Genomic DNA, 24,364 nt, shown 5'->3' with positions numbered 1-24,364 from the left:
TCCCGTCTTTTGTCGAGTCAATCCTTTCGACACGCATAGGAGCACAGCTCCTCAATGCACTTTATATGATAACAATTTGTCCATGCGGTAGTCATGGGTTACCAACAGGTTTATTTTGATTATGATAATAATAATTTCGGATGTAGCCTCTGGCTGCTGGTTGCATCATTGCTGGGAGCGTGACTGTGCTGCAGATGCAGTGCCCCCTGTTTCCAGTAAGCTGGTACTCATTTTACCAACCTCGGAAGGATGGTAGCCTGTGTCGACGCACCTGGTGTTATTTAATTTAACGGCACCTTGACCGCCTACTCTTGCTCGCCTACTCTTCGCGAAGGACACCACGTGATCTTTAACGCCCACCAACTAATTCCGGCAGAAGGGACGTCAATTTAATGTCCATCCGAGGGACGACACACACATTGATCGCTTGACGCTTGCCCTGCCTGCGAAACACCTGTATGGCAGTTTATAGCTGGGTCGGGATTCGAACCGATTGGACCACAGGTGCCATCGAATGTGCAAAGCTGTGAATAAATTAGTCAAATAAAGTGGGAGGAAAGTGTCAAGTTTCTGAGAGATTTTGGATTTAAAAACCGCGACAAATTATTTTTTGCGCGTGGCCAATATAGAGCCTCGCGGCTCTGCAGACGCCATTATTTTCAAAATCGCATGACAGGAGGTCGTGAAGAGGGAAGAATAAGAAGAGGAAGAAGATCGCGGCAGGAAAAGAAAATCTCGCGAGAGTTCAATCCTCTCAAAATTCCTTCTTGGTCATATCGTCCTTTTTTGCGGCAGCCATGGGTCACCAACAGGTTTATCAGATGCATCCGCGGAAATTTGGACCTGGTTCACGCGGCTGGTACGGTCACTAACGTGGTTTTGTCTGCCGATCGCTGTCTTTCACGGAAGGTTTGGAGAAGGCTGCTTATTGTGGATCGGCGAAGGCTTAAACACGATGAAGGCCTAAACGTTAGGCCTCGGTTTGAAATCCACGTGTTTTTGTTTTAACGTTTAAAGACGTGTTTATTGCATTAATGTATCTTGTCTTTTATTAATGTATCTTGGTGTCTGATTAACCAAATCGGTAAGTTAGCATTTTGAGCGAAATGGTTTATTTATCGATGGAGTTTTATTTATATTTTCAACAAATATATTTAATATTTATATTGTCATTGAATGCAATGCCTTGAAAGGTGCCATAAGAGAACGATACTCGATAGTTATTGTCTGCTAGAACGATGTGTTTTGTTTAAAATATGCATCTTGTACATTTCCAAAATTAATTTCTTCCTCTTCTTCTTTCTCCTTACTATCCCTCCTACTACTCCCCCTCCTTGCTACTACTACTACTCCTTACTACTACTTACTCGGCACCACTACTCTTACTGCTTACTCCTTACTACTGCTTACTTACTACTACTACTCCTTACTGGTACTCCTTACTACTACTACTCCTTACTACTACTACTCCTTACTACTATTATGCACTACTACTTACTCCTTACTACTACTACTCCTTACTACTACTACTCCTTACTACTACTACTTACTACTACTACTCCTTGCTACTACTACTCCTTACTACTACTACTACTCACTACTACTACTCCTTACTACTACTACTACTTACTACCACTACTACTCCTTACTACTACTACTACTACTACTACTACTACTACTCACTACTACTACTCCTTACTACTACTACTACTCCTCACTACTCCCTACTACTACTACTTACTACTACGACACCTACTCCTTACTACACCTACTCCTTACTACACCTACTCCTTACTACACCTACTCCTTACTACTCCTCCTCCTTACTACTCCTTACTACTACTACGCTTTCTTTTTCTTCTGCATTTGCAGCCGGGTTTGTGCGAACCGACATGGCCTGATCCGCAAGTATGGCTTGAATATGTGCCGCCAGTGTTTCCGCCAGTATGCCAAGGATATTGGCTTCCAGAAGGTGAGCGTTGCGGGACCAAGGAGAGTTGTTGAGAGATTTTAGGGTTTGTGTTCAACTGCTTAATGGCTCTGGCCTTTGGCCAATGTTCTAAAACCGTTACCAAGTGTTCTAGACTGCTTTATGTTGCCGTTCATTGGGGGTGTGGGGGTGGCAAAAGGGTCTTTTATTTAGTTATTTCATGGCATTGATACAGTAGGCATCCCATGTGGGCTATCAAGCCTACACTCCAACATCAAATTAATTAAACTAGCAGCGGTACCCACCCTACGGGCGGGGCTTCAATTGGGAAGCCCAAATGAAAAGGCAAAATATCAGAAATTGAAGCTTTTCGTTGTGAGCTTCGACACTAACAACTCGGCGGGTATTTCAAACATTTTTGAAATACCCGCCGAACAAAAAACGACTCCTGCGAACAATTGACGACGCTTCCGAACCCCCGCGCATGTTTGGCGAACTTTTGGAGCCTAAGATACGAATGTTGGACTTTGCCATTTTTTCGACATTCGCATCCTTCGCGAACCGTTCGCGTGTCCCATGAAAACCCACCTTTAGACTTTATTCGAAAATAATGATTTTGATTTAAAATTTGCTACAACTATTTCGTTGTCGTTTCAACTTGGTTGAAAATTAATTTACCTTCGCTGATTTTGAGACCGCTTGTGTGCTTGGCGCAATTTGTCAACTTGCCTTTGCCGATTTTGAGACTATTTGGATCGAAAATTAGTTTGATCGTCATGAAATTTTCTGGAGATGTTGGGTATAGTTAGGCATTCTTAATAGTGAAGAGAAATTTTTTGCCAAATAACGATCGAAGGCAATTGTGTTAGTAACGTATCAATATATATATACACACACACACACACACACACACACACACACACACACACACACACACACACACACACACACACACACACATATACATACAGGGTGAGTCAAAAGTAGTGCCCGATTTCTGTTTTTATATATATATATATATATATATATATATATATATATATATATATATATATATATATATATATATATATATATATATATATATATATATATATATATTTCTGTCAGTTGATTGTTTGTTTGACATTTGTATTACAGTGCACAAGAAGGTATAAATAAATGAATGACTTGTTTATCTAACCATTTATTCGGGGGAAAATTATTACGGAAGTGTACGCGTTTTGTACACTTCTGTTGGCTCTACTTTTTTCTTGCAATTTTCGAAGTGCCCTCCCTTGTGATCGATGCACAATTGCAGCCGAGCAGGCACAGACTGTCACTATATATATATATATATATATATATATATATACTTTTTTCTTGCAATTTTCAAAGTGCCCTCCCTTGTGATCAATGCACAATTGCAGCCGAGCAGGCACAGAGTGGCACACACGCTTGCAGAGTTCGATATCGATTTCCTCAAACTTTGCAGTGATTTGAGCCTTCAATTCCTGAATGGGACGAGGCTTTTCACGATAAACAAGGTCTTTCATGAGCCCCCAAAGAAAGAAATCTGGAGGTGTAAGGTCTGGGGAGCATGCCGGCCACTCGATCGGACCGCGGTGGCCGATCCACTTTCCGGGAAAGTTTTCATCAAGCCACTGACGAACATGACGTCCATAATGAGGTGGAGCTCCATCTTGCTGGAAATAACAGTCCTGATCTTGTACCCTGGGCCAAAAGAAGGCTTGCAGCATATCCAGGTAAATTTCTGCAGTGACAGATCCCTCAAAGAAAAAGGGTCCAATTATCCCGAATGGAGATATGGCTGCCCAAACTGTCACGCCAGGTAAATTTACCTCTTTCTCAACTGTCACTCTTGGGTTCTCCGCAGCCCAGGAGACACAATTGTGTCTGTTAATTGTGCCGTTAAGCTTAAAAACATGCCTCATATGACCACCAGATGTTGTCCAGCATTGTGTCCTCTTCATCAAGTTCAGCCAAGAACTCTTCGCAAAATTTAAGATGCCGGTCGTCATCTCCATCATGAAGGGCATTAGACCATGGGCCAAGCAGTGGAAATACTTCTAGTTTATCATTTTCGTGACCCACATCTGGTAACCACGTGAATTTTTGTCTGATGGGAGATAAAAAATCATTGAACAAGAATTCACCACTCGGCAAGTCCAAAAGTTGCACACTAATTAGTATTCTTAATTAGTATTAATCATCCAGATGCACAGCACCCTCTTTTGTCAAGAAATTAAAAGTTATGTACAAACCTATGGAAAATAGACAAATTGAAACACAGCAACACTTACATGACAGAGAACGGTAAAAAAAAATCAATGAGCTACACATACACACACACACACACATACAAACACACGCACACACACACACAAAACCAGATACACACATGCACTCACCAATATATTTCTTTGGAAATGTTTTCAAAGGAATCATTGGCACTTCTAAGAAACTTTTCCTTGCAAAATTAATGTGCCCTATTTTACACACACACACACACGCACACACACATTTACATACACATACATCTTTTATTTTCAAAGTAATTATTGGCACTTCAACGAAATATATCTTTGCAAATGAGCCCAATTCATCCCACCCCACTCTCTCATCTCTCTGTCATATTATGATTAGATTATGTCATATTAGATTATGTTGGCACACTTTAGGGCTGTAGCAAAACAACATTTTTTTTTAATAAACAGTTTTCAAATTATTCATAGCTATTGGCCTAATGTAACCCAAAAGATAATAATCAGACTGTTGACTCATGGAAATACAGCCCTATTATAATATTCACAATGTCTGAGTCCAATCTGGGGGCCAAATAACAGGCTTCTCTGCTACCCTCTCATCCAGAACTTACACGTATATCTGTGTCACAACAGAGTAGCTAAATGGAATGAAGCTACAGCAGCAGGTTAACAGTGTGAAGTTGTGAACACTACACATCTTCATCTTCTGTGTCGGAGTCTTCATCTAAAGATTCTCCAGCCACTGGATTTTGGCAATCAGTGCACTTGCACAGATTAGTACATGGTACATTATGCTGCCGGCAAGAACATCTTCCCTTGTTTTTACCAGTTGGCATCTGGCAGTTTGTCTTTTTGCAAGTGCAGTACGTCAGTTCAAGCAAACTGCTAGGAGCAGGGGGTTGTTCACCCCAGACAACATCTAGACCTCCATCTTCCACTTTCCATCCATGTCCATGTGGGCTTGGAATGTCTGGGGTCTGCTCCAGACAGAGATGATGTACTGCAGCCTGGTAATTTGCTCTCTTTATGTGCTGTCTCAGTGAGTCCTGTGTTGGTGGAAGACGAGCTTCTGACTTAATCAGCATGAGGAACATGTTGTGCCGTGCTTTATTAACACTGTCGCATTCTTGTCCATACAACTGGCAAACAAATCTCTCAAGTCCAGAAAAAACATCCTCGCTCACTGTGAATGATCTCCCTAACTGTTCTAACTCGGACACAAGTCCTAACTCGGACATCTTACTAGTTATTCTTAGTCTATGTCAGTTAAGGACTAAGGAATGTGGCCTTGAACTGTGCACTCTCTGCCATTAACTTGTATGCTTTTGCTTTGGGCTTGCCATGGAAACTGCTAACAGAGTCACATCCAGTGAAACAATGGAATGAAATAAGTGCATTGCAAACATCTTCCCCGAGGTAGGTATTTATGGCAGACAAGCTCAGAGTCCTCCTGTTGTTGCCCCTTCCTGTATGGAATAACAACTCACTTCCTATCTCTTTTGCTCTCGCTACTCCTATGATAAAGACATCAGTATCCGGGCTCTTCATCACAACTGGATTAGAGGCACTTTCTGATGAAGTACCAGGATAATTTGTGGCTGCATACTGGGCATGAAGCAACAAGCGAGTGTCCGCTTCTTCATGGTTGCATCTCAAGCCTTGCACTTCATTCACAACCAGCACTCCATGGTCATCTTCCAGTTCATGACATTCTTCATCATGAGTCACAAAAATGTGGACCTCCTTGAGGACAGAACTTGGTCTGCTGCTCCAGGTTTTAAAGAAAAATCGTATTAGTTCTGCCTTGTTTTCACTGCCAGCAAGAAACTTTTTCCACTGCTGAGGCACCCGTTGGTCTTCCCCATAGATTTTTGTCATCAGACTTCCACTTGATCCTCTTTGTCCCCTCTCAGCATTTTTGATGCTCATGTTTCTGTACGTGTCTACCACAAAGTGTATAGATTCACTTCTTACCCTCCTTGCAAGATCAACAAGTTGTTTCAAGACATGATCAGCCAGTTGACCAAATGTAGATGGTATACTCGTCTGCTGAAGTTCTTGCATCATGGCCATAGCATCTATAATCCAGATGCTTCCTGAGGGGATCTCCGTGACTGGAGTTGGCTGAACTTGGGATTCAATATAGTGTAGTAAAGATGATTTCGTTGTCTTGTTCAGTGAACCATCTTGGTGTGCTAGAGAAAGTGGGAGAGGGCCCAAGTTGAAGGTAAGCATGTTTTCAATGTCTAGTTTCCTGACATTTGCAATGATAAGAAGTCGCTGGAAAAGATTTCTGTCTGCCTGCAGTGATACTTGTTTACCTTGCGCTTTGGTGTGAACTACCTTGTTCATTGACTTGAAAGTCTTTGTCTTTGATTTCTTTATTGGAGCAAATATATCTTGGGTGCCTTGCAGTCTCTCTTTGCAGTATGTTACAAGTTCTTCATCACCTTTCTCCCATGCCTTGATGTAGCATTCAGCAACATCTTTTGATGCAACCACCCCAGATGCAAGATGCAGTAGGTGATCATGAGACCCATCGAAGGGATTGATTATTGCATCAATCACACTCATCACTCTGCAAATATCTTCTTCATCTCTCTTGATGCGAGACGGCTGCAAGTCTTTCCGACCCTGTGTTATTTCGTCTTTACCTGCCATCTCTCCACACTTCTTTGATATGGCAGCCCGTTCTCGTTGAGAGAGAATCCATCGCGAGACGGCTCCTTTCTGTGTAGTGAAACCAATCATTCCACCTTTGGTCTTTGTGTCCCGATTACAGGTTTGTTCTATTGTTTGGTCGCATGCAGTCTGAGAAAATCCATGGCCATCTTGATGCTGGACAGAGAATCGTCCTTTGACAAACTCTTCATGGACAGCAGGGTGTAAGGCAGGTAGTTCACACATCTCGAGCCAGTACGCTGGTAGGTAATGGGAATAATTGATGTGGTCATAGGCAAAAAGCCAAGGAAGAAATGACCGAATGGATGATAGGTGCAGGTCCCAATTTCCTTATCTAGACTACCCTATTACTAGAATTAAAGTTAGATCTAACAAAAAGTTAGTCAAGATCTAGGTACTTACCTCCCACTTCTTTCATCATCATCGTCGACATGCCGCGGCTGTTTTGCCGGTGCCTCTGCCGCTGATACACAGTCCCAGCCATAGCGGTCTGCGTTGTGTGCTACTTTACTTTCGGGCGTGTTTTCGATTTCCTTCCAGAGATTAGCACATTCTTTGAATTTTTTGAAGGATTTCTCGGCAAGAGGAATAACCCTGCTGTGCGTTGCAATGACGTGCATACAGCAAAATCCAGATGATGTCCCTTCTGAATCATCGGCAGATGCACCACTGGCATCAGCATCCGAAGACGACATGAGCGTCGCCATGTTTGCTAGAGTCGCTTCTTTGAAACGCGTTATCTGATTGGCTGTTGCTTATGGGATAGTCCGATGCGTTTATGAAAGGACAACTATGACTGGATAATTTTAGCGAGGTCCTTGTCGAAATTATTGAGGTTTTTTTCCACTTTTTAAAATAATGGTGGAGTTCTGAGATTGCCGAGTTATATGGTATGCTTTTAAACATGTTTTTGGACAATAATATTTCAACATTGATTAGTTACTCGATGTGGGTCACGAAAGTTAAGAATTCTGACCGACGGCCCACGGTCTACATGCAGTAAGCGTGGAATGTAAGGTTTCCAGTTTTTCTGGTGAAAGATACGGATCACACTTGATTGGCTCACTTCCAACTCTGCAGATAAACAGCGAGTTGACTTTTGCGGACTTTGTTCCAGTCTCCTGATGGCTTCTTCAGCCTTAGCTACATTCGTTGCCATTTTCGGATGACCGGACTTCTTTGCAGTGGCTACCGACCCTGTTGCTTCAAATTTCTCGACAATCAATCGTATGTTTCTTCCCTGGGGTGGGTTAATATCGAATTCCTGTGCCAAACGGCATGCCGCCATCATTGGTTGTTCATTACATTTGTAGTAATGTTTCACGGCCGCAATGCGTGATTCATTGAAAGGTAATTCATGGTTCAATTTGGTGCAACTTCAGTAACTTTCCAAACTCGCAGCAATAACCTGAAAAACAAAAACAAATAAATAAATTAAGAAAATTAATAATCTGCAAGACAATTATGAACAACATGACATCCCAGAAAGAATCTGACAGCCGAAAAAACAAATCGGGGGGTGGGCGCTACTTTTGTGTGTGTGTGTGTGTGTGTGTGTGTGTGTGTGTGTGTGTGTGTGTGTGTGTGTGTGTGTGTGTGTGTGTGTGTGTGTGTGTGTGCGCACGCGCGTACGCGCGTACACACATACATATATATATATATATATACATACCCCGTTTTACGCCATTTCGCCCTACGTCAAATCCGACTTCATGCCACTCTTCCAGAGTAAATTTCAGTTCAGCGAACGTCATTATGTGCGACTTTACGTCACTCCTACGGACGTGAAAAAAATTAATTTTTCCTTAAAAATATTGTTGCGGATATGGGATTTGGCCTCCATCCATATCCGCTTGTAAATATTCCCCTATTTCCCCAATACTCCCCAACTATCCCCAATCCCCCATTCCCTAGTCCCATTGTCTGTAAACAACACTCTGTAGCCCCGACCTTCCCCTTTTTCCCCCATTAAATGTCGTGCCCAGGTTCACCGCATCTCACGTAGACAACTATAGGACATCTTGCTAGTTATTCTTAGTCTATGTCAGTTAAGGACTCGTTTCCATTAATTCTGACTCTTCGTTGCACCAGAATGTGATTGTATGGCACCAGTAGTAAGTTTAGGACCTCCCAATACCTCCCCGCATCTCTTCCTCATGAAACAACAACACCAACAACAACAGCGGCGCGGGGAGTGCGCGTCCTCACTCCGGCTTGGTTAGCCGCCATTGACCATGTGCTCCGACGGGGTTACCACAAAGGGGCTCACTGTCAGCTCCTCGTCAAGGGCGGAGCCCGGTAACCCCCCGCACCCAATAAGAAGCGGCGGACCGATTCCATCTGGGGCGGAGCTAACGAGCCGAGGGCGTGTCACTCCCCGCGGGACATGCGCAGGAAGACGGAGGTGACGTCAGATGCGCCTCAGCTACGAAGAAGAAAGGACGCCACCTCCTAGCGCTGAGAGATACCTCCCGCATCTCTGGACCGGACCGAGTCGATTCTGCCCCTGAGCCAAGGTGCACCTTGAGCCATCGACTGCCTGCCCTCCCCTGCCATCAATCCCTGTGTGAGTCAGTCTTGTCCCGTTTGTCTGTGGTCTGTCGGGAATAAGATAAGACCGTGTATAAGTGCCCATCTTTCTGTGCTGTACCTCTGTGCCGTGTAATCTAAACGTTCTGCATAACCCATATTATATCCTCCTCCGGAGGTCTTGAGAACTGTACCCCTGGTGTCGTGTCATTTAACCCAGCCGTTGTGTCCTTTCCTTCATTGATCTAGCATAGCGCGATTCGGCCAACGTTCGAGTGTAATCGGGTAACTTGTGCGAACACGGCGGCCATTCCGCTCGGCCCATCATAACATCTAAGTCGTGTCCGTAACAATATATTTAAAATAAATAAAATAGTACATAAATTAACAATAAAAGAAGCTAAAAAACAATTTAAAATACAATAAAAAGCACATTAAAAACATTTTTAAAATGTATGTACAGTATACTGTACGTACGCGCAGCTGCTGGTTCTCACTCAAAACAGAGGTGACGTACAGTATTCCTTTACTGTGTCTGTGTTAGCCATGGGTCCTAAGAAGGATAGTGCTAGTGTTTCCAAGCGTAATGTGGTTACGATGGAAGATAAGTTAAATCTGATTAAAAGGTATGAAAAAGGTGAAAAAGTGTCGGTGCTAGCGCATAGACCTTATCGCGAATCGGAGCCGCAATGCATCATGGGATCGGAAAGGGGCAATAGCGCCGCCGGCGGTCGCTGTCACTTTGACAGACTGCTTGTTTACATTGACACACTACGTCAGGGTTGGGGAACCTTTTTCCTCTCAAGGGCCATTTCGAGTTTTAGAACATCCTTCGAGGGCCATGCTAAATTATTGAATACATATATCGGACTCACCTAATGCGATGGCTGGAACTGTTTCTCTTTGGCGAGGCGTTTGGTGTCGGGTGGTAGTGATGATGATGCTACTCGCAGCTGCTTTTGCAGGTTTGGGTCAGTCAGTCTTGAGCGGAACCGAGTCTTTGCAAGAGTCAGTTTTGAAAAGAACTGCTCACAGCTGTAGGTCGTCCCAAACAGTGATGCAAACTTCAGTGCATGTCTCCTCAGAATGGGAAAATCCTCAGCACGTACATACAGTTTGTAGAACTCGAGCAAAGGGAGGTTGTTGTACCTAGCTTTGAGCTCGTCATTGCTTTGCAGCTCAATGATTTCGTGTTGTAGGTTGTCAGGCACATCAGCTGGTTCCACATTAAACGGCGTGGCAAATATGTTCAGTTCCCTTTGTTTACTTTTCATGTCCTGGAACCTCTCTCCAAATGCCTGGAGGAGTTTTGCACACTCAGCAGCATATTCAGATGTCACAGCAGGCTTTTGTTCTTGCAGAGTGGGAAAGTGGATAGTGTTTCCCCTTTCCAGTTGCACTTGCCACAGCTTTAGTTTAGCTTCAAATGATTTCACATGTGATTGCAGAGAGCTGAGAAGCTGGTTGGGACCTTGGAGCTTGACGTTCAGCTCTGACAGGTACTTGGTAATGTCCACCATGAAGCCCAAATCACACAGCCACTTGCTATCACTGAGTTCCATGACAGGTTTCCCCTTCATCTCAATGAACTGTTTCACTTCTTCTCTCAGTGAGTAAAACCGTGTGAGCAATGAGCATATTTCCGCGACTCGGCCACCGCACCTCACAGTGGTAAACCAGATCTCCGTACTCTGACTCTAGTTCACTCAGTAGCTCCTTGAACTGGCGGCTGTTCAGCCCTCTGCTTTTGATGATGTTTATGGTGGAAACGACAGTTGTCATCACATTGTTGAGCTTCAGGGACTGTGCACACAGATTCTCTTGGTGTATGATACAGTGGCATACAACTAACTCACTTGGATCGAGACTGAGACGACTCATTTCTTTTTTGAACAATGCAGTCAATCCCTTTTGCATGCCAACCATGGCTGGGGCTCCATCCGTGGCCAGGCCACTTAACTTGTCAAACTGCAGTTCGAATTTGTTCATAGCCAAAACAACTTGCTCAAACAAATCCTCACCTTTGGTGGTGCCATGCATGGCTTGCAAAGACAGCAACCCCTCCCTCGTATCAAACTCAGCTGTAATCCCCCGCACAAAAATGGCTAGTTGGGCGGTGTTTGTTATGTCCGTTGTCTTATCGCAGGCCAGAGAGAAAAACTGGAAATCTCTTGCGGTGTCCTTCAGTGTTTTCTCAATATCTTGTGCCATGCCAGTAATCCGATCTGAGACAGTTCTTCGAGATAAACTGACACTTTGGAACAATTTTACTTTGTCCGGTGCGAGCAGCTCCGCAGCGGCAACAAGGCACTCCTTCACAAATTCTCCTTCTGAATGCGGCATCAGCTTCTTAGTGATTAGCTCACTCACCACAAAACTAGCATGCGTAGTGTTGTCTCGGTCAGATTGTGGTCTTATGAAGACTGCTTGTTGAGCACCAAAACTCCGCCGAAGAACGTTAACTTTATCCAAGTGCATTTGTCCTTTCAACTCGTCCAGTTCAGCATGTTTCGAGCTGTAATGACGCTCGAGGTTGGCCTTTTTCATCACCGAGAGCGCTTCCCGACAAACTAGGCATACTGGCTTGCCTTTTACTTCCACAAAGAAATAATCGTTTGCCCATTTCTCTTGGAAAGCGCGACATTCCGCATCTACCTTTCTTTTCTTGTTAGTCGCCATGTTTGCATATACTGAATGAAATGATGACATGAGATCACGCGATCACTTGACTGTCCGGAAGGTCGCATATCACAGTTACGATTAATCGCAAATTAGTTTTAATTTGATGGCAATTATTCTGTTAGCACCAACATATTTTGCCAACGTCAAATAAATGAATAAGTTCTCAAATGTGCCATCCGAGGCAGCGTCTGCTCACCACGTTCGCATTCGTTGACTGTTACAACACGTGAAAGCTCGCTCCTCTCTGATTGGTTGAATCGTTTTTGGCCATAACTTGGTTACCCTTTGTCCGATTAATTTAAAACCTTGAAAAGGAGAGATTACTGGAATTATAGATAGATGAATTGCCTCGCGGGCCGGATCAAACGGTCTCGCGGGCCGTATACGGCCCGGAGGCCGGAGGTTCCCCACCCCAGCACTACTTGATCCTTACCACTTTAAACTATTTTTCGGACTTTTTTTCCTGTGACAAATTAACTGTGAACTGTGAACTGTGAACTGTGATCAGCTCATGAGCCAGTATTTGCAAGCCAAGGACACCGTCGCAAAACTGAAAGCCACCATTGCAGTATGTAACAAGAAGCTTACTGTTTCAGACGTAGCAAACTGTGATGAACTTGTGAAACTTTATACAGGTTTACCTAGTTATGACCTGTTTAAGTGGTTATTAGCAGAAATATCCCCTCATGCACAGAACCTTCATTATTATAAGGGGAAATTATCAATGGAAGACAAGACCTGGCAAATAAACAATACTACAAAACTCGGAGTTAAGCGATCTCAATCTTTGGAGGGTCAACTACTCGTGACACGCATGAAGCTTTGGCTTAATCTTCGCGAGGAGGACCTCGCATTTTGCTTTGGATTAGGACAAAGCACCGTCTCCAAAGTTTTGTTCGCAAGTGTACAGCCAATATAAGTCGAGACCTCATGAGAAGTCTCGCGAGATCACGGCGAGGTCACGTCTTTTCGAAGCTGCTCCATGCGCTCACGCTTTCGAAGCTAAGTGATATTTCTCAATCGTGTTTTTGTCGAGACTGTATCTATCCTTCGGTGTATGTACCTATAGCGTATCTTTTGGAAAATTTTCGGTGCTAATTTTTCGTACATGTATACACAATCGTCTGTTAATGGTATCGAGTATTCTGCGGCCTAGTACTCGTAGGCTTGGACTACCGTACCGTCTCCGACCTTGTGGTTTATTTTTCTCTCAGCGATTCGTCGAATGCGCTGAAATTATTTTCGTTCACTGTTTCGTCCCAGTCGTTCGCCCCGTACCTCCTTGTTTAATATCTGTACTCACAAAAAAAAAAAAAAAAACCCCAAAAAAACTATTTCCTTCCCAGGTCTTATTCGTTTATTTGTTCTTTTTGTTCGTTCGTTCTTCGTTCGCGATCACGCGGTTAGAAATGTATAATCTCTCCCCTGAACAACTATTTTCTCTCATATATTATAACACCCTTTTCTTCTTTTCCTACAAAAGGATGCTTTCGTCTTGCTCACCAAATCTATTCATTCCAAAAAATATATATAATACCATCTCTTACAGTTCCTCCTTTCTACATTCCCTAAACTATCCAGAACTCCATCCCTCCTCCAGTGTCCTCAAACGTATTTTTGACTCGAAGGTCTCAAACTCATTTTGCAAAAAATGTTCGTTTCCCATGAATCGTACACTTTTCAAAATCCAATCTCACCCCTCCCCTCCAAATCCTCCCCATCACCCATCCCTTTCAAATCTTCCCCCTTGCCCCTTCCCTCCCCTCCCTCCTAAACTCCCCCCACACCCCTCCCCTCCGAGACTCTCCCTCGCTCCTCCCCTCCTAGACTCCCCTCTCACCCCTCCTCCTCAAAGCATCCTCCCTGCTTCTTCCTCCTTCCAACTTTCACCTTCATCTCCCCAAACCTTCTGCCTTGCTCTTCCCCCTCCTCAAATAACACCTCACTGTGCCTCACCCAATCTCCATCAAACCTTTTGTCTGCCCCATTCTTCCCTTTCTCCAAGCTATTCTGAAATCTCTGACACACCTTCAACAGCTCTCCCTACCTCTTCCTCCTCTTCCACATCTTACCCTACCCCTCCCCCCCCCCTGTTCTGGACCCGATGCTCCCCCTTCCTCTTCATTAACGGTATGGACCTCAAACATCCGGGGCCTTCGCTCAAACTTGACTGACCTCTCCATACAGGTTGCTTCTGACAAACCAGATGTGATCTGCTTAACAGAAACTTTCCTCCTTCATGATGTCTCTGATGCCTTGGTATCTCTCCCAGGTTACTCCCTCCTCCGGTATGATAGACCTGAGCCTCGTCCTGGAGGTGGGGTTGCTATCTTTATAAAAAACTCTTCCTCACTCGCCCTCCACTGCCCTCTCTCCACCTCACCCCCAGGAATACCTTTGGCTACGGCTTCCCCTTCGCTCCCACCTTTTGTTCATATGTGTGTTGTACCGTCCACCAATCAGCGATGACTCCATCTACATCTCACTGTCTGATAATATGGACCAACTTCTATCTACCCATCCCAACTCTCTCTTCCTCATATGTGGTGATTTCAATTGTCACCATGCCAGTTGGCTGGGTGTGGGAACCTCTCTCACCAGCCATGGCTCTTCAGCAAAGGACTTCTGCGACTCACTGGGACTGACACAATCTGTCAATTTCCCGACCCGGATCTCAGTCAACGGAGCATCTTCTCTTCTGGATTTGGTTATGACAAACTTCCCTGAAAATGTCTGCTGCTCTTCTTCTGCTCCAATCGGCTCATCTGATCATGTGCTTGTCAAAGTGGACATCTCTCTGACCATTCTCAGAGAGCCTCCTCAGCGTCGACGAGTCTGGCATTTCACTCAGGCCAACTGGCACGGTCTTCAAGCAGCCATCAATCATCTGGACTGGTCTCCCATCTCTACCGCCTCTGACATCAACTCATCCTGGGAATTCTTTCAAAGTAAATTGCTCTCTCTCATGCACAGATTTATACCATCTCGTCTTCAGTTGTCATACCCTTCCTCCCGTCCATGGTACACGGAATCTTGTGGTGAGGCTGTTGCCCTGAAACAACTTGCTTTCGTCTCCTGGAAAGCAAATCCAACGGAAGGAAATCTCATTTCCTTTCACAAAGCCCGAAACAAGTGTGTGTCCACCCTCAGGAGAGCCAGGAAACAATATCTCACCATTCTCAAGACCGAACTCTCTTATCTGTCTCCCTCTTCCAAATCCTGGTGGCGTCTGGTCAAATCTGTTTCTGGTGTTTGTTCCCCCTCCATCCCCTCCCTCACCTCAAATGGCTTAACGGCTGACTCCGCACGTGAAAAAGCTGAATGCCTCAACTCTGTGTTTGCCTCTAAATCTTGTGTCCCAAACCCATCCCTCTCTGTACCCACCGTACCCAGTCGTACCCAGCTGCTCCTGGACTATGTGTCCTTTCCTCCTGACAAGGTGGAAAAGTTTCTGGCAACCCTCGACTCTGATTCTGCAACTGGTCATGACGGCATCAGCCCACGGGTCCTAAAATCATGTTCTTCTGCACTTTCACTCCCTCTTTCTGTTCTCTTCACCCTCTCTTTTGCTCAAGGTCATCTGCCATCTGCTTGGAAATCAGCCAACATCACCGCTTTGCACAAAAAAGGTGCAAAAACAGATCCCAGCAACTACAGACCAATCAGCCTTCTCCCAATTATCAGCAAAGTCATGGAATCCATCATTGCTTCAGATATTAAATCTTTCCTCTTCTCCAATGGCTTGATCTCTGATCATCAATTTGGTTTCAGACCTGGTCACTCTACTCTGGACATGCTGCTTCTGCTTTCTCAACAATGGATGGAGGTCCTCAACGCCAAACAGGAAATTAGAGCTGTCTCCCTTGACATTTCACGTGCCTTCGATACGGTCTGGCACCCTGCTCTGCTCTCCAAACTCTCCTCCTTTGGTATCCATGGAAATCTCCACGCATGGCTGGCGGACTTCCTCTCTGGTCGTAGTCAACGTGTGGCCCTGAATGGGTTTCTCTCATCTCCTCTTCCTGTTCAGGCTGGAGTTCCCCAAGGTAGTGTTCTGGGCCCTGTGCTTTTTCTGGTCTTCATCAATGATCTCTCTGACTCTCTTGAAAATCCTCTCTATCTCTTTGCTGACGACTCTACTCTCTGTCGCTCCATTCCTCATCCCTCAGATCGGCAGTCTGCAGCCTCCTCACTCTCTGCAGACCTGGACAAAATCACAGACTGGTCAAACAAGTGGAACATGTCTTTCAATCCTGACAAATCTCACACTCTTACAATGTCTCTCCGAAAGGACCGACTGGACAACCCTCCCATCTACTTTCTCAACAATCCTCTCCAAGAAGTTCTGTCGCTCAAGCTTTTGGGTCTCACTATCTGCCATGATCTTTCTTGGGAAAACCACATTTCCAAGCTGGCCTCCAAAGCCAGTCGCCGACTGGGCATCCTCCGTCGTGCGAAGTCCTTCCTTGGCACACCTGAGCTCCTCACCACATACAAGGCTTTCATCCGCAGCTCAATGGAATACTGTTCCCCCCTCTGGGCTGGTGCTCCTGCCTCACACCTTGCTCGGCTTCACGCTGTTGAGGCCAAAGCTTTCAGAATCATTGGAATCTCCTGCGATGTAGTCAACGCCGAGGGCCTTTCACTCACTCACCGCAGGCAGGTTGGTGGTCTTTCTGTCTTCTACCGACTCCTCTCCGGCCTTGCTCCCCCAGCTCTCTCTGTGCTCTGTCCCCCCAATATTCCTTCAGGTCGCACAAGATCTGCCTGCAACCCTCTTCTGGTTAAACTGACAAAGTCTAGGCTCTCTGCTCACCTTCACTCTTTCATTCCCCTTTTCTCCCGCCTCTGGAACAAACTCCCCCACTCCCTTCAATCCCACTCCTCCCTCCAGGTCTTTAAAACAGCTGTTCACCACCATCTCTTATCTTCCCCCATCGAAAACCTTGATCTTTTCTACCCCCGGTAATTCACCCCAGAGTCCTTGCAGTGTTCATATGTTTTAATCCTCTCCCACCTCCCCCCAAGTCCTCCCGATGTCCCTGCTCTCAAATGTTGTGTTTGTGTCCTTCCCCCTCTCTTTTGTGTCCTTCCCCCTCTCTCCCCATCTTGTCTACCGCTCCCGATGTTATTTGTTTTATGTGTCTGTTTGTCTTTCTGTGTGATTAATGTTAGCTCTTTCACGAGCCTCGATCAAAAAAAAAACCTTGAAAAGGCACATCCTCGGGTCCCCAGCAATATACCTGGCAAGTTTAAAGTATATCGGACCCGTGGTTGTCGAGAAACAGCGGTCACAGACAAACAAACAAACGTACAAACGTACAAACAAACACACAGAGATTACTGGAATTATAGATAGATACAGTATATATTACTTCGGTGCCCGGCAATGGCCGGGTGCCCCCTTCGATGCCCGGCAATGACGATATGCAGCGCCTGGAGATGGCATAGGAAAGGTGCGGTGTACAACAAACAAACAACCAGAGTGAAAACTGAGTACTCCCTTTCAGCGTGCGTCATTGCCGAGCCCCCTTCGGTGCCTGGCAATGACGTATGACGTATGGCGTATGCAGTGCCTGGAGATGGCAAACGAAAGGAGAGGTGTACAATAATCATTAAGAAATTAAATTATTAATCAATTCGGTCACAGAACACAAAAACCACCACCATTTCATCAGAATCTGTAACTTTAAAAAAAACAATTTTTTTTTTAGTCATTAATCGAATAATTAAATAATTAATTGATGAATTGGTTAATAAATAAATCAAAAATAGCCTTTGCAGCCAAATCACCAGGTCATTGGCATGTCCAAATATGAGCTTCCTAACTCAAAAGGTGCCTGAGTTAATGGGCAGAAGAGAAAGGAAATGTAATTAATTAAATAAATTAAATAAATAATTAAATAAATAAATAAGTACTTAATTAATCGCTAATAATTAAATAACTCCTCAATTAATTGATTAATCAAAAAACAAAAAATACTGTTTTTGACAAAGGACTTGCTCACTATTGTGCCAAAATTTCAGCTTCCTAGCTCAAAGGATGGCTGAGATATCACCCGGACAAACAACCAAGAAAACAAACAAACAAGAAAGAAAGAAAGAAAGAAAACAACCAGAGTGAAAACTGAGTACTCACTTTCAGCATGCGTCACTGCTGAGCCCCCTTCGGTGCCTGGCAATGACGTTTTGCAATGCCTGGAGATGGCAGAGTAAAGGAGCGTTGTACAATACATAAAATGCCATAGACCCCATGGTTTTAGTAATTTTGATGTATGGCGTTAAAGGCTGTCAGTCTGCCATCTTTGGTCAGATTACAAAACAAAATCTTCTGCATATGGATAATCGCATGTATTGTCTTTGTGCCAAGTTTAAACAAGATCGGTAAATGCGTGTCTGAGAAATGGTCGACGGATGAGTCTAACCAAGTCGGACCAAGTCCAACAACAACAGACAACAACAGGCATTTTAAAAGGCCATTTTCCCTGCAAGAGCGGGGGTTGGCCTTGCGGTCCCCATGACAATGTTCTCCATTTTGCCCTATTTTCTGCATCTCCCCTTGTTAACCCCCTGGCCCGCATTTCTTCTTCGACCATCTTCAGCCAAGTCTTTCTCGGTCTTCCCCGTCCTCGACTTCCTTCCACATTCATTTCCATTACTCTTCTCAGCCAGTCACTTTCATCCTTCCTCAACACATGACCAAACCATCTCAAACTGTTTCTCTTCACAGCATCCATCACAGGCTCTATTCCCATCATCTTTCGCAATTCATCATTTGTCTTCCTCTCTCGCAACGATGCTCCACACATCCACCGAACCATTCGCATTTCCACCCTTTCCAGCCTTCGTTGCTGCTCTACATTCATTACCCATGTCTCGCTCCCATAAATCATAACACTTCTCACACATGCAGCATACACCTTTCCCTTCAGCTTCAACGACACTCTCCTCCTCGTCAGCACGCCACTCAGTTCCCGAAACTTCTTCCATGCACATCTCACTCGAGCAACCGTTGCCGAGTCTGATCCACCTTCTCCATTCAGCATGTCTCCTAGGCAACAAAATGTTTTCACACCTTCCAGCTTCACGCCGTCTCCAAGATCCAACTCAACATTTCCTCCCTCTGCAGCTCCCTCTGTGCACACCTTACACTTGAATGTAGCTGCCACACTGGTTAATGACACTCTAAAACCACTACATTTTTGATGAACCCACTCAGCACACAGCGCACATTGTACATTGAATTGAGTTCACTTGACACCCTTCCTGCACATAGCACATGGCCACTTCCCAGTTCTTTTCACCTCACCACATGCTTTACCACTTGCCATCACCTTTGTTTTTCCGATATTCACCTTCAGACCTTTCGTTCCTTCCACTTGTTCATCTTCTCCTTCAGTCCATCCATACTTTCTGCAATCAACACCAGATCATCTGCATACAACAACTCACACGGTAAACCCTCCTTTATGTTCCGAGCCAGCACCTCCATCACAGCTACAAATAGTAGTCGACTTCGTACCGACCCCTGATGCACTCCCACCTTCACCTCAAACTCACCACTGTTCCCGTCCTTCGTCCTTACAGCTGTGCGCGCTCTTTTGTACATTGCCATCACTACTCTGATCAACCATTCCTCCACTCCTAACTTCCTCAATGCCCATTTCACTACTTCATGTGGAACCCTATCGAATACTTTCTCCAGATCAACAAACCCAAGAAACAACTTCTTCCTCTTCTCCATGTACTTCTCCTGCAACTGCCTCACAATAAAAAGCGCGTCTGTCATTCCTCTTCCTGGTATAAATCCAAACTGCATTTCGTCAATCTTCACTTTCTTCCTTATCCTCCTCTCCAACACCCTTTCCAATACCTTCATTCCATGCTCCAATAACTTTATCGCTCGATACGAACCACAGTCCAGAGGGTCACCTTTCCCCTTGTATAGAGGGACGAGGGTACTCGGTTCCCAATCCACTGGAATGCAGCCTTCTTTCACCACCAGATTACAGATCTCTGTCATTCTCTTCACACCCCAATTTCCCGCTGCCTTCAACATATCTCCCACAACTCCTGTCGGCCCTCCCGCTTTTCTACTCTTCATTGCTTTAATCGCTTCCTCAACTTCCTTCTTCTGGTTATCTTCTCTGCCGGTCCTAAAACTGGGTTACTCTCCATGTTGCCATCCCATTCATTCTCTGCATTCAACAGTATTTCCATATATCTCTTCCATCTTCCTTTAATTCCATCTGGGACCACAACGATTTGTCCCACTTCATCCTTCAAGCAACTCACCCCCATCACATCACACCTCTCTTTCGCTATCTGCTTTGCCATCCTGAATACCGCTCTCTGACCCTCTTCCAAATGTAAGCGTTCTCCGAACATTTTCCCACATGCCTCCTGCGCCTTTGCTACCTCTTTCTTTGCAGCCTTCTTGGCTGCCTTATAACTTTCATGCTCTTCCTTTTCTGCCCCCATACCCTTCGCCTTCTGCCCACTCCTTGAACTTCTTCCTCTTCTCTTCAATCTTCTTTCCAACTTCATCATCCCACCACCATGTTTCCGAGTGCCTCGGTGGTCCTTTTGTCCTTCGACATACCTCACCAACGACATACCTCACCGAGAAGGTATCGACATACCTTCTCGGTTGGTACTTCACCCGCCGAGCTCTCCTCGCACCTTTCAACCTTATGTCGCAGACAACCAAGTGGTGCTGTGAAACAGCCTCCTCCCCTGGGATCACCTTTGTGTCCTGGAGGTGCCCCCTATCTCGCCTACGCACCATCAGGTAGTCAACGGTTGTCGTCGACCCACCTGACGTGTATGTAACAAGCTTATTATCCTTTTTCTGGAACTGAGTATTACAAGTCTAACGGGGACAAATAATATACACAAAACAACTCGTTCGTTCATAACCCTGGAAGTACCGTTGGCAGCGTTGGTTTGCTTATGACAGTATCAGGGAGGAATTAAGATCTCTATTTTTCAGACTAATTCATAGTTTTGATAACTATCATAGTTTATCTGGCTTCTTATTGCACTCCAAATCGACTTATCTGTGATCCTTGCTTGGTCATCCAGTTTGGAGGGACGGCCTGATCTAGGCAGCTGCTTGGTGGTACCAAATGTCTTCATGATTGTCTTGACTGTGCTCCAAGAGATATTCAAGGCCTTTGAAATATTTTTATACCCATCCCCTGATCTGTTGAAACCTTCAGGAACAGCTGATTTTATTCTGAAATATGATTATGAAATATGAAGGTGATTGGTTACATCTGAGCTAATTTACAATTGACATTATAAAGGGAGTAGGTGTGAAAACATTTTGCTACCTCGGAGACATGCTGAATGGAGAAGGTGGATCAGACTCGGCAACGGTTGCTAGAGTGAGATGTGCATGGAAGAAGTTTTGGGAACTGAGTGGTGTGCTGATGATGAGGGGAGTGTCGTTGAAGCTGAAGGGAAAGGTGTATGCTGCATGTGTGAGAAGTGTTATGATTTATGGGAGCGAGACATGGGTAATGAACGTAGAGCAGCAACGAAGGTTGGAAAGGGTCGAAATGCGAATGGTTCGACGGATGTGCGGAGTATCATTGAGAGAGAGAGAGGAAGACAAATGATGAATTGCGAAAGATGATGGGAATAGAGCCTGTGATTGATGCTGTGAAGAGGAACAGGTTGAGATGGTTTGGTCATGTGTTGAAGGATGAAAGTGACTGGTTGAGAAGAGTGATGGAAATGAATGTAGAAGGAAGTAGAGGACGGGGAAGACCGAGAAAGACTTGGCTAAAGATGGTGGAAGAAGAAATGCGGGCAAGGGGGTTAACAAGGAGAGATGCAGAAAATAGGGCAAAATGGAGAAGATTGTCATGGGGACCGCAAGGCTAACCCCCGCTCTAGCAGGGAAAATGGCCTTTAAAATGCATGTTGTTGTTGTTGTTGTATTATAAAGGGAGTGGACGCTCTAGTTTTGTATTTCTAGTTTTGGAAACTAAGATAATCTCGTTTTGTATTTTAAATGAATTTTCTGAAATATGTAGAATTTGTTTTTCACTTGGAAGTTGTGGGTTACAATGTGTAAATAAAGGTGGAAAAAAGTCTGATTTGATGCAATTTAATTTCAGTCTATAAGGCCAGAAAAGGTGAAAAATTTGAAATGGGGGTGTAGACTTAATATTGAAACTGTATACCAAAAAAAAAGAAAAAAAAAAAAAAAGAATGGACAAGAACAAGTGGGTCTTTTTGAACCCCAGACAGAATTTGCTTGTAATGCTGTGCAGCAAGATGGAATCAAACTAATGGTAAGCAAACTCGGTAAACTAAATAGGTAAGCAAAATAATGAAACATGAAATACATTGTTAATAAACTAACATAGAAATATCACATCAAAATGTGTCTGGTGTCTCAAAACACTCCTGTTGGTAGGTAGGACGAGGGAAGAAAAAAAAATCCCACAAAACACGTTTTTTTATTTATTTATTATTTTATTTATTTATTATTATTAAATAAAAATAGAATAAACCGAACATTTTTTTGCCTAAAAACACTCCCTGGCACTTTGATGAAACCCCTGAAAGTTTGACGAAGATCAGTTCCGCCATCTTTGAGAAAAATGGCAGCACACGTGCATGCATGCACACACAGACATGTGGCTCTCTTATAATAGATACAGTCAACGTTATAATAGGAGAAAACGCTCGTGGAGGCATTTTGTAAATTGATGCTCCTAACATCCATCCGTATGTCGCAACTCCTGAATATCTGAGATTTTTTTTTTTACATGGCAGTGAATAAAACACCTTGTTTGTCTGTGCTTTCCCCACTGTTCTCATCTGCACCCCTTCTCTGAGTGAATTCAAGTTTATAAACTCTTAGATTTAATTTATACGGTGTAGATGTATTGTAGATTTGATGTGCCAAATGGATTCCTGTGTCCAAGTTCCTTTTGTACCCACCTTGACCCGCCTTCTCGGATCATTTTAGTGACATTTATTTGTGGGAAGACTGATTATTCCAAGAGTGATTGAATCTTGTTGTCTTAAGCTTATTTTGCTTGAAGTGCAAGATTAGGGAAATCTGGCCTCTATGTTTTATGCAGTATACTGTCATGTGATCACCATTTGCATGCTAAAGTCTGACACCCGTGCCTGCCCGTAAGACATCTGGAGGCCTGATGTTCAATTTTTAGCATGCTTTTGTACATCTGTAATCTTCTTTTTTTTTTTTTCTCATTATACTTTCCCTCTGCTTTTGTTTTTTCAGTTGGACTAGTGCTGCAGATGGTCCTCTTACAATGCCTGGTTGCGTTGTACCTTGCATCCACATTCCGAGCTTGTCAGGATGTTCAACTATGACTGCCGTATCAGCATGATTTGAATAAAAAAATGACATCTCATTGTTGTTTTTGGTCATTTGTTAATGAATCTATCCAAGCAGCTGATTTATTCTTTCTCCTTGTTTTTGTTACCCTCACCTGAGGAGAGGGTATTGCATTTGAGTCCGTTTGTTTCGCTGTCTGTTTGTTTGTTTGTCCGCATAGAATGAATGATTTTCTCTGCAATTGTTGGTCCGATTGGCAGGAAATTTTCACCATAGGTGCAACTCCACATGTATAATTTCTAATGATAATTATGATGTCATAGGTCATGTGGTGGTATGGGCGCCTTCTTGGAAAAACTGAAAATCTTTGCACCTCTATCTCCAAAAGCGCTGCATAGACAAAATTGAGACATGGCCCATTGTAAAGAACTCTCCATGGGGAATAAAATATGTTGTCGAATTATGACGTCATAATGCACCTATGAGGAGTAGAAAACTTCATCCGATAAAGATGAAATTTCTTGAGCGTCATCGAGGGATAAATTGGTGGAGGAAAAAAAGAAGATTTCATCAGTCACGTGGTTCAGCTGCCATCTTGAAAAAAACCGAAAAAAATGCACCTCTATCTCCGAAAGTGCTGCATCGGAAAAATTGAGACATGGCTTATTGTAAAGAGGCTAACCCCCGCCTCAAGGCTAACTAGCCTCAAGGCTAACCCCCGCTCTAGCAGGGAAAATGGCCTTTAAAATGCATGTTGTTGTTGTTGTTGCTCATTGTAAAGAACTCTCCATGTGGAATAACATATGTTAATGATGATATCGGTGCTTCCATTATGACGTCATAATGCGACAAGTACAAAACTTCATCCGGTCAAGATGAAATTTCTTGAGTAATATTTAGGGATAAATTGGTGGAGAAAAAAAAAAAACGAGGTTTGGCTGCCATGTTTCA

At 44.1% G+C, this 24,364-nt stretch overlaps 1 protein-coding gene across 1 annotated transcript; it reads left to right on the top strand.

Moving 5' to 3' along the window:
- The first annotated feature begins 702 nt into the window (after positions 1-702).
- On the top strand, positions 703-23,489 carry RPS29 (ribosomal protein S29). Its single transcript, XM_068130815.1, has 3 exons — positions 703-859; positions 1,873-1,972; positions 23,357-23,489. Exons 1-3 carry the CDS (start codon positions 798-800, stop codon positions 23,363-23,365), a joined length of 171 nt encoding a protein of 56 aa, XP_067986916.1. The 5' UTR covers positions 703-797; the 3' UTR covers positions 23,366-23,489.
- The last annotated feature ends 875 nt before the right edge of the window (positions 23,490-24,364 follow it).

This window comes from Myxine glutinosa, chromosome 11 (assembly GCF_964187855.1).
Source record: "Myxine glutinosa chromosome 11, kmMyxGlut1.1, whole genome shotgun sequence".
In the NCBI taxonomy this organism is placed as follows: domain Eukaryota; kingdom Metazoa; phylum Chordata; class Myxini; order Myxiniformes; family Myxinidae; genus Myxine; species Myxine glutinosa.
The sequence above is the reverse complement of the archived record's forward strand: the minus strand, read 5'-3'. Positions and strand labels throughout refer to the sequence as shown.